The sequence below is a fragment of the Ostrea edulis genome, chromosome 9 (assembly GCF_947568905.1).
Source record: "Ostrea edulis chromosome 9, xbOstEdul1.1, whole genome shotgun sequence".
In the NCBI taxonomy this organism is placed as follows: Eukaryota; Metazoa; Mollusca; class Bivalvia; order Ostreida; family Ostreidae; genus Ostrea; species Ostrea edulis.
In genome coordinates, this window is record NC_079172.1 from 59,122,439 (window position 1) to 59,140,681 (window position 18,243).

Sequence of the window (18,243 nt, forward strand, 5' to 3'; positions counted from 1 at the left end):
TTACATTTTCTCCAAAATCATTTTTTCATCTCCTCGATATGAAGAGTTCTTGTATAATTTCTGAAATTGGTTTAAATTTTATATTGTAGTAGTATTACCATGCTCTGTATATCGGCCTGGGTTATATCACTTAACTAGTAATGTATATCGACCTGGGTTATATCACTTAACTAGTAATGTATATCGACCTGGGTTATATCACTTAACTAGTAATGTATATCGACCTGGGTTATATCACTTAACTAGTAATGTATATTGGCCTGGGTTATATCACTTGACTAGTAAATAATGTATATTGGCCTGGGTTATATCACTTAATTAGTAATGTATATCGACCTGGGTTATATCACTTAACTAGTAATGTATATCGACCTGGGTTATATCACTTAACTAGTAATGTATATCGGCCGGGGTTATATCACTTAACTCGTAATCAGCCTGGGTAACTCAGTGGTTAGATCACTTAACTAATAATCAGTCTGGGTAACTCAGTGGTTAGATCACTTAACTAATAATCAGTCTGGGTAACTCAGTGGTTAGATCACTTAACTAATAATCAGTCTGGGTAACTCAGTGGTTAGATCACCTAAATAATAATCAGCCTGGGTAACTCAGTGGTTAGATCACCTAAATAATAATCAGCCTGGGTAACTCAGTGGTTAGATCACCTAAATAATAATCAGTCTGGGTAACTCAGTGGTTAGATCACCTAAATAATAATCAGCCTGGGTAACTCAGTGGTTAGATCACCTAAATAATAATCAGCCTGGGTAACTCATTGGTTAGATCAACTATCTAGTATTGCAAGTGTCATGGGTTGGATCACTAATTGTTCAAATGATTTTTTTCTTCTTTAGTACAATGACTTTGTAATGTTTGTATATAAGAACTTCTGTAATACATAAGAGCTGACTTCACATTTTTACTTGGCAATGCAACAACCAGCAACTATCAAAATATGCTAACTCTGAAACAGACATGGTAATATACCCCAAGAATTTGAATAAATTGCAAGTGAATTTTGTGTGAAATGTCATGAAAAAATATATATCATTGAAAAATGTCACACATGCCCTTACTTTCCTCTTGGAAACCAACAACCTCCAAATGCCCATTTAGGGATTAAACCAGGAAGAATCTCAGCTCTCCATATCAGATACCTGGTGGAGGTATAATGAAATAGGTATATACTAGGTATAATGAAGTAGGTATATAGGCATAATGAAGTAAGTAAATATAGATATAATGATGTAGGTATATAGGTTTAATGAAATAAAGATATTTAGATATAATGAAGTAGGTATATAGGTTTAATGAAGTAGGTATATGTGTATAATGAAGTAGATATATAGATATAATGAAGTAGGTATATACTAGGTATAATGAAGTAGGTATATAGGTATAATGAAGTAGATATATAGGTATAATGAAGTAGGTATAGGTATAATGAAGTAGGTATATAGATGTAATGAAGTCGGTATATAGATATAATGAAGTAGATATTTAGGTATATTGAAGTAGATATATAGGTATAATGAAGTAGGTATAGGTATAATGAAGTAGGTATATAGATATAATGATGTAGGTATAGGTATAATGAAGTAGGTATATAGGTATAATGAAGTAGGTATAGGTATAATGAAGTAGGTATATAGGTATAATGAAGTAGGTATATAGGTATAATGAAGTAGGTATATAGGTACAATGAAGTATCTGTATAATCAAGTAAATAATGATAGGTATTATGAGGTTTGTCACAGTTATTAGTTATTTAGTATTTGCTATTTTTACAGATTTGATTGATACTTTCACAGTTACTAAGATATTCAGTATTTGGATTGATTGATACTTTCACAGTTACGGAGTTATATCATATTTTATATTTCTCTTTGGCTTCTTATTTAACATTTTAAAAACAAAAACCACAGAGTCGAACATCTTAAAATTTAGCTAAAAATTCATTGTTAGCTATATGGTGACATGACGTTGTAACCTAAAACAGGTTAAGAAGAGATGTCCTGTTTAAGTACTACATGTATATGGTGACATGACGTTGTTTGTAATGTTGTGCTGCTTTGTATCTGTACAATGCATTTCTGATATTGTTCTTATTTGATTGATTATAAATAGAATTACATGTACATTTGTTCTCACTATGTAAAAACTTTTAGTTTCATCTGTTAAATCTTGATTGTGTTTAAAAATCTGATTCCAAAAAGGACAACCTCCATACGAAAGAAATAGTGAAATTCGTTGAAAGAACTTGTATCCATATGAAATGTAAATCATGTCTGTCCATGCCAGGAGAGTGTCACGATAAGACTGGTAAAGTTTTTAATTTATATCAAGTAAGGTAGAAGACACCTATAGAGTTTGCTGCATCTGGTCAAAGGTCACAGATAGCTCTTGGGTCTTGGGTGGCCATGTCATTTTATAGTTTATTGAGAGTATTGTGGGCTTGTGGCACAGTTTTTTTCTCACAATAATTAGACAAAATTTCTTAGTACCCTTAGAAGTAATTATGTCTGAGATGAAAGATGGTGGTGGTAATTTGTTTTTAGCCTTCTTTCTTTGATTTTTTTTTGTCTTTTGATGAACTGAAGGGGTCAAGGTTACAAGGTATATGACTGATAAAGTTCAGGATCATTTATAAAGGCCAAGGTCAAATTTTCAGCAATTCAGTGTGGTGAGGCTTGGTTTCAATTGACACAAAACAATTACTTGATTTATTTCTAACACTTTCAAAAATCAGAAAACCAGAGAAGGAATTAGCTGTCCTGTTTGTTTGGTTACAGTATTCAGCGGGCATGGCGCTCATACCTCAGAAACAAAGTCAAAGTTCAAGAGGAGGATGACACGAAGAAAGATAATTCTACAGAGAAAACTGTGCAGCATCCAGCAGAGACTGATCAGGAAACGCCCACTACTGTAGCAGAGACTGATCAGGAAACGCCCACTACTGTAGCAGAGACTGATCAGGAAACGCCCACTACTGTAGCAGAGACTGATCAGGAAATGTCCACTACTGTAGAGGAAAGTGACTCTGTGTCCTCTTCTTACTCAGAAGTGTCTGTGACAGAGAGTAGCCTCAGAGAACTCACAGGAAACGGCAATCCAGAAAATAACCAAACCATTGAGCATTATGCAGGTGAAAGTGTGGAGGACTTCAACAAACGGTTACGTAAGGTCAACCTTCTCAGTCTGGCTCAAGAATTTGCTGAACTTCAGAAAGTGAACTCAGATTTTGTTGAACCTGAAGATAAAACTGAGGAAGTATCAAGTGATAACAAGGATATCTGTGATAGAAAACCTGCCAATGAAACCAAAGAGTCTAAGAATGAAAATCAACCAAATACTAATGTGGAATCTGGGTCAGTGAAAACGGATGATTTTGAGGTATACAACATAGAAACGGCTCTACCCTCTTTAGACTGGGATGATCTAGAACTGAAACTACAGCAAGCAACAGAAAATAGCAGTAAATTGGTAGGTTGTGAAAAAATATGTTATTTTTCATGTGAATTTGTTCTTAGAAATGATATATACCGGAATGTTAGAAATTGTAACTACAGTTAAAACTGCAATAGTGACCCACTGTATGAAGCGACTACGTCGTTACCCTATTTATTGTACCTATATTAAACGACAACCTGTCTGACGCGACCAACGACGTGTGATTTCATGAAATTTTAACTTTATTCAACGACTGTATAGTTTTCGATTACAGTGCGTTTTGGTCGAGCATGACTGAGAGTTATAGTCCCTAACACTTTCGTTTTAAACAGCACAAACTATTGTTTGGTGGTGATATTGTTTAGTTGGCACTGTTAATTATGATTAAAGCAAGCAAAGCTCACGTTGCATTTAGCGACAAGCTCACTCCAATGATTGCATACAAGAGTCACATGATTTGCTCTAGCTGAAAAATGATGAATATTACCATAGTGCTCTATAAGAAGAATGTCACTGTGGTGTACTTCTTTGACAGCTCCGTAGATTTAATAACTGAATTGTTTGGAGAAATCCGCAAAAATTCCAGACGTCAAGCTGTTTCATACCTTCATACATTTTGTTGATAATTGCTTGGTTTGAAAGAAAACACATTGCAGCTAATATGACGTCACAAGTCAATGCATGCACTGTTTACATCAACTGCGTTATATTAAATGGGTAGGCTGATTAAATGTCTAAAGTTGTGTTGCAAGATGTTAAGGGTCTTCGCTTGTCTCAAGGATCACACTTTAAAATGTTGCTCAAGTTATCAATTAATTAACGTGCAATCAGTGGGTTTTGTGGGGTTGATAAACAATTTGGCAAATCCTTTTTCATATTGTTTGTTTTAACTCTGGAAATGGGAAGTTAACTTGATACTGAAATATTTCGCATTTTAACATCACAGTCTGTAACAGGTTGAAGTCAGCTGGATATTTGAATTTTGTGTGTAATTCCTCACGGCGGGTGTGACCGGTCTACAGGGGATACTTAATCCTCCTAGACACTTGATTCCATCTTTAGTATATCAAGGGGCCCGTCTTTGCCCATCTTTCAGCCACTCTGTTTTGTATTCCTTATTCCTTATAGGAGGTACGAGATTGATCAATGTTGGTTGTCTTCACCTTTCATCAATCCTTTTAGTTTGTAAGATGAACTCATTGCAAACAATGTGCAACTTTTCTGATATAAGATATTTGTCATGTAATATTCGGTTGACTCAATGACCCTTGTTTAATAGAAAGAATTGAAATGCAACTGTTTGTAATTTGCATTTTGATTGGCTAATGCACAACATTTGAGGCTATAAAACGTGCATTAACAGGACGGAAGGTTTTCCATTGTGACATCATAATAGAGTGACACATAAACATAACGTCAAATGTAAACATTTTGTGTCATATTTCATATAATAAATTAAACATAAAGGCAAAACTCAACAAAATAAAGTGTAATAATAGAATACCAAAAACATTCCGATCAGCCCAAAATAGAGTTTGAAATTCATATTTCATTTCCTTGACCTAACTGTTTATGGGATCTTCAATCCTAGTCCCCCACCAGCTAGGATTCTGTGTACCCTAGTCCCCCACCAGCTAGGATTCTGTGTACCCTAGTCCCAAACTAGGTAGAGCTCTGTGGATAAAACACTCCCACCTAATACATATACATACAGTAATGTGGTAGTAATCAAAGAGAGGATTAACATCCAAATAAAACACACCCACCTAATACATATGCATACAGTAATGTGGTAGTAATCAAAGAGAGGATTAACATCCAAATAAAACACACCCACCTAATACATATACATACAGTAATGTGGTAGTAATCAAAGAAAAGATTAACATCCAAATAAAACACACCCACCTAATACATATGCATACAGTAATGTGGTAGTAATCAAAGAAAAGATTAACATCCAATAAAACACTCCCATCTAATACATGTACATATACATAGAGAGAATTAACATCCAAATAAAACACTCCCAACTGATCAGCTTCCCAATAGAAAACTCGATCTGACAATACTTATTGATAAAACTGCATTACATTGATCCATTACATATATGTCTTCTTAGGAAATCATACTGTCAAGAATGTTCTCTTCTTGTTTTTTTTTTTTCAAAAACACATTAGGGGTTCATATTGTCAGAAACATATTAGTCTTTATCTTCATATGGGCAAGAAAATGTAGTGTATCATTTTATGCCCAAATAATCGGAGGTTCAGGGTGTATTTTTGGCCTCTCCGTCTATCTGTTTATCTGCCAAAACTTTTACCTTGCTCATAACTTTTGAATGGATGGTAATTGAGGTTTCTTTGACCTAGTGACCTTCAACTTTACTTACTTTTGAAAAACTTTAACCTACATTTAGATTTAGGCCTAGACCTTTCTTTTAATACCAATTTTTTTTTATGCCCCGAAGATGGGGGGGGGGGGGGGGGGGGGGGCATATTGTTTTTGTCCCGTCTGTCATTCTGTCTGAAACTTTAACCTTGCTAATAACTTTTGAACAGTAAGAGATAGTGCTTTGATATTTCACATGAGTATTTCTTGTGACAGGACCCTTCGTTGTTTTTGTTTTTGTTTTTGTCCCGTCTGTCATTCTGTCTGAAACTTTAACCTTGCTAATAACTTTTGAACAGTAAGTGATAGAGCTTTGATATTTCACATGAGTATTCCTTGTGACACGACTCTTCCGTGGGTACCAATATTATTGACCCTGTGACCTTGACCTTGGAGTTTGACCTACTTTTTGAAAACTTTAACATTGCTAATAACTTTTGAACAGTAAGAGATAGAGCTTTGATATTTCACATGAGTATTCCTTGTGACAAAACCTTTCCGTGGGTACCAACATTATTGACCCAGTGACCTTGACCTTGGAGTTTAATCTAGTTTTTGAAAGTTTTTACCTTGCTTATAACTTTTGAAAAGGAAGTGATAGAGCTTTGATATTTCACATGAGTATTCCTTGTGACAAGACCTTTCCGTTGGTACTAATCCTTTTGACCTTGACATTTGACCTACTTTTAATTTTTTTTTTACATAGGTCATAACTTCTAAATGGTAAATATTAGAGCTTTCATATTGTACTTGAGCTTTTCTTGTGACAAGATCTTTCTACTGGTACCAAGATATTTGTCCTTTTGACCTTGGCCATCTTCGGAATTGGCCATTATCAGGGGCATTTGTGTTTCACAAACACATCTTGTTTACCTCATGACCTTGACCTTTTAAGTTAGACCTATTTTCAAAATCTTTAACTTTGACCATATCCTTTGAATTGTTAGTGATATGACTTTGATTCATATTTCACATGTGTATTTCTTGTGACAAGAATTTTCTTTGCAATAGGCATCATAATTACTTTACTGCCAAATGGGGGCATAAGTGTTTCACAGACAATTTTTTTTAATGATATTGATATTATAATTTTTTTTGGTGTATTTATGAAAATTGGAATCACAAATTTCCAGATTCATTTACCACAGGTATGTGTACAAGTTCTGTTAATTAATCTATCAGAAGCTCAGATTTGTATGCATACAATTTTCATTACTGTGTAACACTATAGTGATTATGAGGTACTGAACATTACTTTGAGATTTTAACTTGGACTATTCTTGGCTCAAACTCCTGATAGTGTGATGGATTTAACAATGATCGATAACACAACTACTCACCATCACTACTGAGTGTCAGCTAGCATGGTAGTGAACACACTCGTCTCTTAATGCTGTCATCCAAGTTTGATCCTCAGGATTGGCAGTGGTTGTATGTGAGAGGATAATGTCGGCTACTTAGACACGCAGGTTCCTTCAGGTTCTCCATTTTCCTACCACATCAATGACCGCTTTTGTGCAAACGTCAAGCCGACGAGAAGCATTGATATAAGTTATAGAGCCGACGAGAAGCATTGATATAAGTAAACTGTTGTAGAATGTGTTTGTTAATCAATGAAAAAAAATGAATAAAGTTTTTAACCTGCTCTCAGACTGATTTCAACATGTGAAAGTTGAGATAGCTTGGATTCTGACTTGTGTTGCCTTAGCCTCGTCTTATTCATACTACTTATTTCTGTAGACACAAAGAAATGACAGAGAGGCAATTCGACAGAAGTTGGCCATGGACAATGGGATGGATGATAGTTGCAGCAGCCAAAGATCTTACAAGAAACCCCTTGTAACAAAGTCTGCCAACACTAAATTACAAATCTGTTTCATGAATGAGGAGCAGGAGATGGCTGGCCCACCATCACAACAGGTAACTGAATGCAGTATCTTACTGTGTACTACCACTCGGTGAACCAAGACGCATTAACTCCTTTAGGCCAAAAACAAAAATTGTTGTATTCAGTTTCTGCTAACATCCAAGAGATGGGTAGGTAGGAAATTATAGGAATTATATTATTTTTTTCTCAGACTTTATTTTCAAAATACACAAAGAAACATGGTCACAATCTCCAGTACAAGTATACTAACATACTGAACACGAAGGCCTCACGTTGTATATTAACATACTGTTAACATTCTGAACACGAGGCCCTCACGTATATTAACGTACTGGACACGAGGGCCTCACGTTGTATATTAACATACTGGACACGAGGGCCTCACGTTGTATATTAACATACTGAACACGAGGCCCTCACATATATTAACGTACTGGACACGAGGGCCTCACGTTGTATATTAACATACTGGACACGAGGGCCTCACGTTGTATATTAACATACTGAACACAAGGGCCTCACGTTGTATATTAACATACTGAACACGAGGGCCTCACATTGTATATTAACATACTGAACACGAGGGCCTCACATTGTATATTAACATACTGAACACGAGGCCCTCACGTATATTAACGTACTGGACACGAACGCCTCATGTTGTATATTAACATACTGAACACGAGGGCCTCACATTGTATATTAACATACTGAACACGAGGGCCTCACATTGTATATTAACATACTGAACACAAGGGCCTCACGTTGTATATTAACATACTGAACACGAGGGCCTCACATTGTATATTAACATACTGAACACGAGGGCCTCACATTGTATATTAACATACTGAACACGAGGCCCTCACGTATATTAACGTACTGGACACGAACGCCTCATGTTGTATATTAACATACTGAACACGAGGGCCTCACATTGTATATTAACATACTGAACACGAGGGCCTCACATTGTATATTAACATACTGAACACGAAGCCCTCACGTATATTAACATACTGGACATGAGGGCCTCGCGTTGTATATTAACATTCTGGACACGAGGGCCTCACGTTGTATATTAACATGCTGAACACGAGGGCCTCACGTTGTGCTATTATTTCAACTTCATGTGCTTTAATATTAATTATCTCTGCAAAAAATACAATTGTCAACTCCAAAATAACATTTGTTCAATAATCTCTTGAACATTTGTAAAGATAATTGGTAGGACAGGGGTCGGTCTGGCTTTAGTAGGGGCACAATAGAGGATCAAAGTTTTATGTGCAAATATATAGCCTAGGGAAAATCTTTAAAAATCTTCTACTCAAGAACCACTGGGCCAGAAACATAGAAATTTAAATGAAAGCTTCCTGATATAGAGTAGATTCAAGTTTGTTCAAATTGTTTAAATGATATCATGACCCCTGGAGGTAGTTTGGGACCACAATAGGGGATTAAAGGTTTATATGCAAATATACATGCATAGGGAAAATTTTCTCAAGAACCACCGGGCTAGAAACGTGGAAATTTACATGAAAGCTTCCTGATATAGTGTAGGTTCAAACCATGGCCCCTAAGGGTAGGGTGATAAAAGAAGTGAAGAAAAAACTGAATTTCTTCTTTATATTTGGAATTATGTTTGATTAATTCATTTTGTTTTGTTTGGCTAACTTTTGTATGAGACCTGTAAACAAACTATATCTCTTTGTAAACAGGAAAATGTATTTTTGTTTATTGCAACCAATTTTTCTAAAATTGTGAAATGGCTGTTGACATCACAGAATTTTGAATTTCTTGCTATTTTAATATGGTAATAAGTGGGAACCAGTGGTTTGTCATTGGTCACCATAGTATATAGTTATGTTAACATTGGTTAGTAAAATACCCATACCGTTTACAATTTAAAAGCTACCAATGCTACAGTAACTGTGTACAAACAGTGGTCCCAAAGGCATTCATACGTAGGATTCATATTATTGAGAGAATTATGAATGCATCCACGGTCATTTTAAGTGGCTCAAATGAACATTACATCTCTTGTACAAATCAGAATGTGTCCATGGGTAACTACAGTCAACAAGAAGGTCAAAGTGGCAGAACAGCTGATGAGGAACAGGAAAAGGATGGAGAGTTTTTGATAAAGCAAGCCAAGTTACAGCAAGAGGCAAAAATAGCGCTGGTGCAAGTGAGAAATGTCTTACATTAGTCGTAAAGTGAGAAAAATCTTACATTAACCTTAAATTGAAGAAAATGACATGAGAATTTTTTTTGCATTAATTCTAAAATCACAGAGAATATGATGACTTCTTTTTTCTGTAAAATATGATATGCATTATACATGTATTATATTAAATGAAAACCATCCATTATTTTCTATAGGCAGGGACTATGGCCCATATGCAGTTAGAGGTAGAGAAACAAATTAAAAAGAAATCTCCTATTGCTAATGTGGTAAGTCTGTTTTATCATTCAGTGGGCAAACACTGATACAACATTGATTAAAACAGTGTTGCCAGCATGCAGTGTCAATGCAGGGATGTGTATTTCTTACTTAAATCTATTATAGGGATACAGCATGCAGTGTCAATGCAGGGATGTGTATTTCTTACTTAAATCTATTATAGGGATACAGCATGCAGTGTCAATGCAGGGATGTGTATTTCTTACTTAAATCTATTATAGGGATACAGCATGCAGTGTCAATGCAGGGATGTGTATTTCTTACTTAAATCTATTATAGGGATACAGCATGCAGTGTCAATGCAGGGATGTGTATTTCTTACTTAAATCTATTATAGGGATACAGCATGCAGTGTCAATGCAGGGATGTGTATTTCTTACTTAAATCTATTATAGGGATACAGCATGCAGTGTCAATGCAGGGATGTGTATTTCTTACTTAAATCTATTATAGGGATACATACTTGTCTAGACACAATTTCCACTTGTCTGAAATATTCGTTAAGGATTAGAGTTACTCTGAGGTATGCTGTTTACATCGTGATTCCAAGCGTTACAGAATATTCTACTTTCACTTTTACACATTCTGAAACTCCGAACACTAGATTTATCGTCAGTCAGTGAAACGTTTGTGTGGTACTTTAATATTCTTATAACTGTTGTTGTCAGAGTAATTTTAAAGTTGTCACACGCACATTTATTTATATATTAATTTGGTTGTGGTCAACACACATACACCTTACTTCCAGAACATATACAGCTTAGAAAAATGTAAATTTTTGACCATCTGGAAGAAAATGGCAGGACATGCATATTGTCACAATATACATAGTAAATTCATGATTTCTTTTGCTGAGATTATAAATAGTTTTATCTATCCCACCTACTTAACATCAAAAGTATCTAATTTATACAAACACTTCTGTAATCCAGTGTCTTGGTAGACTGTAAGTGAATATTGATCTAATTCATACAAACACTTCTGTAATCAAATGTCTTAGTAGACCGTAAGTGAATATTGATCTAATTCATACAAACACTTCTGTAATCAAATGTCTTAGTAGACCGTAAGTGAATATTGATCTAATTCATACAAACACTTCTGTAATCAAATGTCTTAGTAGACCGTAAGTGAATATTGATCTAATTCATACAAACACTTCTGTAATCAAATGTCTTAGTAGACCGTAAGTGAATATTGATCTAATTCATACAAACACTTCTGTAAAATAGACAGTGTGTTTATGTGTTACAGTGTAAGCAATCACAGCTGTAGACAGTGTGTTTTATGTGTTACAGTGTAAGCAATCACAGCTGTAGACAGTGTGTTTTATGTGTTACAGCTGTAGACAGTGTTTTATGTGTTACAGCTGTAGACAGTGTGTTTTATGTGTTACAACTGTAGACAGTGTGTTTTATGTGTTACAGTGTAAGCAATCACAGCTGTAGACAGTGTGTTTTATGTGTTACAGCTGTAGACAGTGTGTTTTATGTGTTACAGTGTAAGCAATCACAGCTGTAGACAGTGTGTTTTATGTGTTACAGCTGTAGACAGTGTGTTTTATGTGTCACAGCTGTAGACAGTGTGTTTTATGTGTTACAGTGTAAGCAATCACAGCTGTAGACAGTGTTTTTTATGTGTTACAGCTGTAGACAGTGTGTTTTATGTGTTACAGCTGTAGACAGTGTGTTTTATGTGTCACAGCTGTAGACAGTGTGTTTTATGTGTTACAGTGTAAGCAATCACAGCTGTAGACAGTGTGTTTTATGTGTTACAGCTGTAGACAGTGTGTTTTATGTGTTACAGGTGAAGATGCCATTTCTAGAAAACTTACAACACAGAGTAGGAAACCAGGATCTGTGTCTGTTGAATCTGGGGCAACTTCAGGTCTTAGTGAATGATCTTCACACACAAATAGAAAGTAAGTTAATTAAGGACAGATCGCATGTTAATTTTTAAACTACACAAACTTGTATGCTATTTGTCTTTCTTATGCAATAGTAGTTTTGCTGAAATATTGTGATAAATACAGATTTAAATTTAAGTCCCGATTTTAAAAACTCTTGTTAATTAGTAAGGTTAGCCATGTGGTACAGTGACATTACGTGACCTTTGACCAGCTGATTATTAAAGGGACTGATTCACGATTTTCCCAAAATTTTCTTTTTCACTTTTAATCATCAAAATCTGCTGTCTAATGTGTTTAAAGGATTTCACATAAAAATTAAGCTTATACATATCACAGATGCTCATTTTAGAAAGTTTATTATTTGTTTTTTAAACAAAGATTGGGGTATGTTATTGTTTACGAAATTTTCAAAAGAAATGGATGTCGATCTAAGTTTGATATATCTTTAATATTTCAAGCATTTTGGGGGTAAATGGTTCATCTAAAAGTTAAAAGTTGTGACTATGCAAAATTAAGATGCTTTATATTACAAAATCAATATTTCACTTGGTTTGTATACATAAAAAGACTCGAGTCTTTGTTTACATAACACAGATTTAAGACTAAAATATTGCTTTTATTCTTGCATTTAGAAGGTCAAAATTTTGGCTGTCAATATCAAACAAGTTATATTTTTAATGTTTACCATCAAAAATGAAAAATATTTTTATCAAAAATTGTGAACCAGTCCCTTTAAAGTGCCAGTAGTGTTATATACCATTAAAAGCTTAGCTTTTATTCACCATTATCCACTGTATTTGCAGTATCATTTAATATTTTTCTTTCTTTCTTTTATTTGAATGATGATTATTAGCAAGTGGGAGCGCAGCGTTATATACTGCGTTACACATAAACACTATCTAGACATTCACCAAGTTTAAAAAATAAATTTCTCTACAACCTAATATCTGTAAGAAAAAAATAAATACATAGTGATGTAGAGCAGAGCTGGAAGGCCTCGACCAAAATTGTAAATTTCATGATTCTGGGATTCTGACTCCAGGGCGAGGCCAAACTTGGTAGATATTGTTTATATGCAAATTATTTTAGAACATTTTCATTAATGCTATTGATACTAAATTGATATATTTAAGAAAAACTAAATACGTAGTGATGTAGAGCAAAGCAGGAAGTCCTCGACCAAAATTGTAAATTTCATGAGCAGATAGTCCTTTACCAATATTGTAAATTTCATAATCGGTTTTGGTATCAGGGTGGGGCAAAATGTCAGTTTTTTCAAATTTGGTATTAAGCATCTTTTGGAGAAGGGTGATGTAATTTAGAAATGTCAGGGCTTTTGAACCCCTGGGTCTTCGATGTAGAGTAAAAACTGCCATTCATTGACCAGTATTAAAAAATCTTCTATTTTACAATTGCACATCTGGCATGCAAGAAAAACTATAGATACATACTAGATGTTACATATGTTGTATAAAGTCTTTCATCATTTAAGAACACATCTTGTTTTATACTGTTGCTGAATATTAAAATTTAGATTAGATATGCAGAACAATATTTCTTCTAGATTCCATAGCCCTTGGGACTAGTGATTTGATACTCAGTTGACCGATAAGACCTGTGGGCCTCTTTCTAGATTCCATGACCCTTGGGGCTAGTGATTTAATACTCAGGTGACCGATAAGACCTGTGAGCCTTTTGCTATGAACTTATGCTTGTAATGGTTGTATGTCTATTTACAGATTTAAATGAGGAATTAATGAATCTCCTAATGGAAAGAGATGAATTACACATGAGTCAGGACTCCATGCTTGTGGACATAGAGGACCTTACGAGGTATGTAAGCCTGTTGCATACATGTATGACCTTGTCTTTATATTTCTTCAACACTTTAGGGGGTCATGCGTTTATTCCGCTCTTGTGATGTTTCATAGAATAATTCATTGCATAGGGGGAAATTTGATAAAACTTTGTATACAGTAAAACACGCTTATAGTGAAGTTCTTGGGAAGAAAAATGTTGATTCGTTATGACTGTAATTCATTATAACTAATACGTCCATGGTATGGTTTAAAGCTACTATAACAGCGAATCAAAATCATTTTGCTGTAAGTGTAAATTCATTATAAGTGTGTTCGCTGTTTTACTACGGTTATCATTATAAATCACTGGGAAAATTATTTAGTTTTTGTGATATACTATCTTTTCATGGGTCGATGCCGGTAGCTTTTTGTAAAGCATAGTTAGAACATAGCTTTACTGTGACAATTTAATATCCAAAGAGAAAGAGAGACCATATAACATAGAATTAGATGATATTATCCATGAATTTTTCAATGTAGAAACTGAAGATACTGTTATACATGTTGAAACAGAATGTACAGTCTGTGCAGAAATCTCATCCTTTTACTAGTCTGGGTTTCATTAACACTGATCAAAAAGGAAGGAGAGGAATGTACTTTGGAATGTGGTTTAAGATAGTACTGTAATTCCTAAATATATGCGAGGAATTTATTATCCCGTAATTTCACGAGAAACATCACTCGCAAAAATATATTTCTCACTTTGACTTTTATATTATTAAAATACATGCAAAAACACTTGATCAGCAGAGCACTCGCGGATTTATTTTCATGCAATTTGACGTCCATGAGTCATTTCACGATAATAAGTATTCACGTAAAATAAGGACTTTACAGTATCAAATGATATGAATGACCCTTATCGTGTGTACAATCGTCCTATAGTGGGTATTGACATCTTGTGTACAATGGTCCAATAGTGGGTATTGACATGATGTTCAGCCACAGTTGGAACTCCCTAGCTTGTCTTACTCAGAAATAGGTGATTGTGTGAGTGTTCGTGGCTCTTGTGGCCTTACCGAAATCGTAGAATACTTTCTTTGCCAAATCAAATTCTTATAAAATATTTCAGGAGAGTTGAAGAGGCAGGAAAAAGACAATAAACTCAAGAGAATATATTTGGACCACAAAAACACTCTGTCCTGAGATGAGGAATGTTGCAGAATACCTTCAAGTGTCCTGGTTGTGTCAGAAAGTTTTGTGGATTCTCCTACAAGCAGTTCATTGTTTGTGTAGCTTCTGTTCCCTGGGTAACATCCAAGTCTCCAGAGGATTGACTTGAATGCTGATATGTAGCATCACCAAATTGTAGAATTGGATTTATAGTTGCAATGCAAAATATCTTATCTATATGTGCATGTTTTCAGTCTGCATTTTGTTTGAAGAAAATATATGAAGTAATGCGGCAATTCATTAATTTTTACTAACGGTTTCAGCTTTACAAACTGAAGATTGCTGGTCTACATTTCAATAAGCTTATCTAAAGATATTTTATAGTAAGTACATATTTGTGATGCAACCAGTGTTTGTCCGATATTTTGCTTCATCCTTAGTTTTGTAAACATTTCAAATTTTTCACGAGAGGAAGTCTGATCTCGAGTCTTATTTTTAAGGACTGTGAGGTTATACACTGTAGCCAAAATCCTAAAACAAGACTTCAGGCCTCAATAGTGATTGATGGTTTGTGACTCGTATCCAGAAAGTGTGAAGATCTTTGAATTCTTTTTCTATAGATGATAAAGCAGACAAAGTGTACAGTGATACTTTTTTTAATAATCTTGAAGACTTTACCAAAATTGTGCAACTCGTGAACCCTGGGTGACCTGGTTAGGTTTTTTTGTCTCAAGATGAAGCTGTGTGGCTCATCTACCAAATAATACATCTTTGGAAAAGTTCTCTTCTCACATAAAATGAAATAGAACATGTGGATGCATAGTTATAACAAGTATAGTGGCCGCTACCGGAAATGTTAAACTCTTGAGGCAGCGTATTCAACCCCTAGGACAATGCTACATAACTCCTATGGTGAAAATGCTAATACATAATTCATTACCCTATTTACTCCTGAACATCTAGGGGGAAAATGGGAGGTATGATTTTAGCTGGAACTTACATTTGATATAATTTAAGCATTGTCGTGTCTTTCTGTTCCATTTTCTTCTTTCTCTAAATTCATAATGAGAAATAACCAGATTTTTTTTTCGTTACCCGGAACGAGGGATATTTGGCCAAGGTTAAAGTCACTTGAGAATAAGTGATTTAGTAGTTTTTGTTTGAAATTTGAAATGGAAAGATATTATAAGCTTATGCTTGGTAGGGGGTTAGTTATTAATGAAAAAAATAAAATAAAATTATTCTATGTTAAGACCATTTTGTGAAGGTATCAACTATAAATAAAGAAAGTTTGAGATATTTACATTGATATAAATCCATGTATAGACTTGGCATATTTGATTATAACTATGAAACTAGAAGTATGGAGCTGGAACACATAATATGAATATATCTCTAAACTCGGTACACTTGAACATAACAATAGACTCGGCATATTTTATTATAACAATATATTTGGTCACACATTAATATAAGTATAGACTTGGCACATATGAATATAAGTATTGACTCGGCACATATGAATATAGATATAGACTCGGCACATATGAATATAAGTATAGACTTTGCACATATGAATATAAATATAGACTCGGCACATATGAATATAAGTATAGACTCGGCACATATGAATAAAAGTATGGACTCAGCACATATGAATATAAATATAGACTCAGCACATATGAATATACAGGTAACTATAGACTCAGCACACTTGAAATTTAACATTCAAACTTTCAGTATTCTTTGCCATACTCATTACAACTTTAGTGGTTTGGTATAGGAAATCGATGTCTATAGGAAGATTGTGTGTCGACACAGAGTGGATGAAGCACTATTACTGCCGGGGTCTCGCGCTTTTCTTCTGTAGCATAACAATATCGAGGGGAAAATCCACATTTTCTGCAGGACTCATTTTAATACATACATACATTGTATATATGAAATTTTTATGCATGGTAAGCATTTTTTGTACGTATTTACAAAGGAGAAGGTAGGAAAATGGCCTTGTATGACCTCCATTGTGAGAAGTTGGCATGGAAAAAATTGTAGATTATTTTGTACATATGTAAACCATATCCATGTAAATGCTTATTTCAAGGTGAGAACTGGCATTTATTCTCGATGACTTAATTTTGTGATTCACCAGTTATAACAGTTGATTTGTTGTGACTAATTTTCGTGATCGAGATAATCTTAAACAAATACGAGAGGTTTGCATTGAAAATATTCACGATAACGAGGCTCTTGCAGTTCTTGCAAAACTTTCTTGCACATGAATACAAGTTGGTGCACAGTATCAATTTTATCTGTTAACTTATTCTAAATTCACAGAAAGGTAAAAAAAAAAATGTTTTTTCAGAAAGGTAAAAAAAAAATTCTGAATTTCCTTATTTTCTGGTCAAAAATTTACAAACTTTATGCACATGGATCACTCGCTTGTCTACCTCTCAATCTAGACTTACATATTTAGTACATCATTATTAGATGCAACTTTTGGTATAGAAATGGTATATAGGGAAATCTGTACTCAGAGTTTTCCAAAGCAAAATATATGTCATTTATTTTTGAAACCCAAAATTTGTTGCAATCTGTCAAAATCCTGCAGCTTTGATTACTTACGTACCTGATCTGATTACTGTATACAGGGAAATAGGCGCCCACGTTCTATTTTGTCCTTGTTGTCAGTGTGCAAACTTAAAACTGGGTGAAACTGTTTTCTTATCTCTATTTTAAAGGCACAGGCACTTGACATTTTAAATATCTATAATAAAAAAAAATTGTCTTCCTGTAAACATAATATTGTCAATACATGTATTATGTTTACAGGAAGACAATTTTTTTTTTTTTTTTTATAGATATTTAAAACGTCAAGTGCCTGTGTTTAAAGGGGGTATTAACTGTCATTTTTTTTCATCAAAAATTGAATTAAATTAAAATTGCTCTATGTTATATATTTCAGTAATAACACCAGTATTTAATTGTTTCAAACACATTTTAACCTCAGTGCAGGCATGTGAATATGTAATTTTGGTGATTAATTAATTATTGTCTTGCAAGATGATAATGCTTCTTTATATATATTTTTTTACACTAATAGTGGTTATCTATCATAGTTTTATTAAGCTCTCTTGTTTTTGTACAAAATAAAGGTTTTTATTAGTCA

At 34.2% G+C, this 18,243-nt stretch overlaps 1 protein-coding gene across 2 annotated transcripts in view; it reads left to right on the forward strand.

The window, feature by feature from the left end:
* Positions 1 to 18,243, forward strand: part of LOC125658823 (IQCJ-SCHIP1 readthrough transcript protein-like) — a 33,761-nt gene that overhangs the window by 15,050 nt on the left and 468 nt on the right. For both annotated transcript variants that reach the window (XM_048890242.2, XM_056149707.1), the window contains exons 7-13: positions 2,796 to 3,486; positions 7,585 to 7,764; positions 9,786 to 9,920; positions 10,115 to 10,186; positions 12,003 to 12,117; positions 13,845 to 13,938; positions 15,037 to 18,243. The exon at positions 15,037 to 18,243 is cut by the window's right edge and continues 468 nt beyond it. In XM_048890242.2, coding sequence (XP_048746199.2) covers positions 2,796 to 3,486; positions 7,585 to 7,764; positions 9,786 to 9,920; positions 10,115 to 10,186; positions 12,003 to 12,117; positions 13,845 to 13,938; positions 15,037 to 15,067 — 1,318 coding nt within the window. In that variant the 3' untranslated portion in view covers positions 15,068 to 18,243. The remainder of the gene's footprint in view (positions 1 to 2,795; positions 3,487 to 7,584; positions 7,765 to 9,785; positions 9,921 to 10,114; positions 10,187 to 12,002; positions 12,118 to 13,844; positions 13,939 to 15,036) is intronic.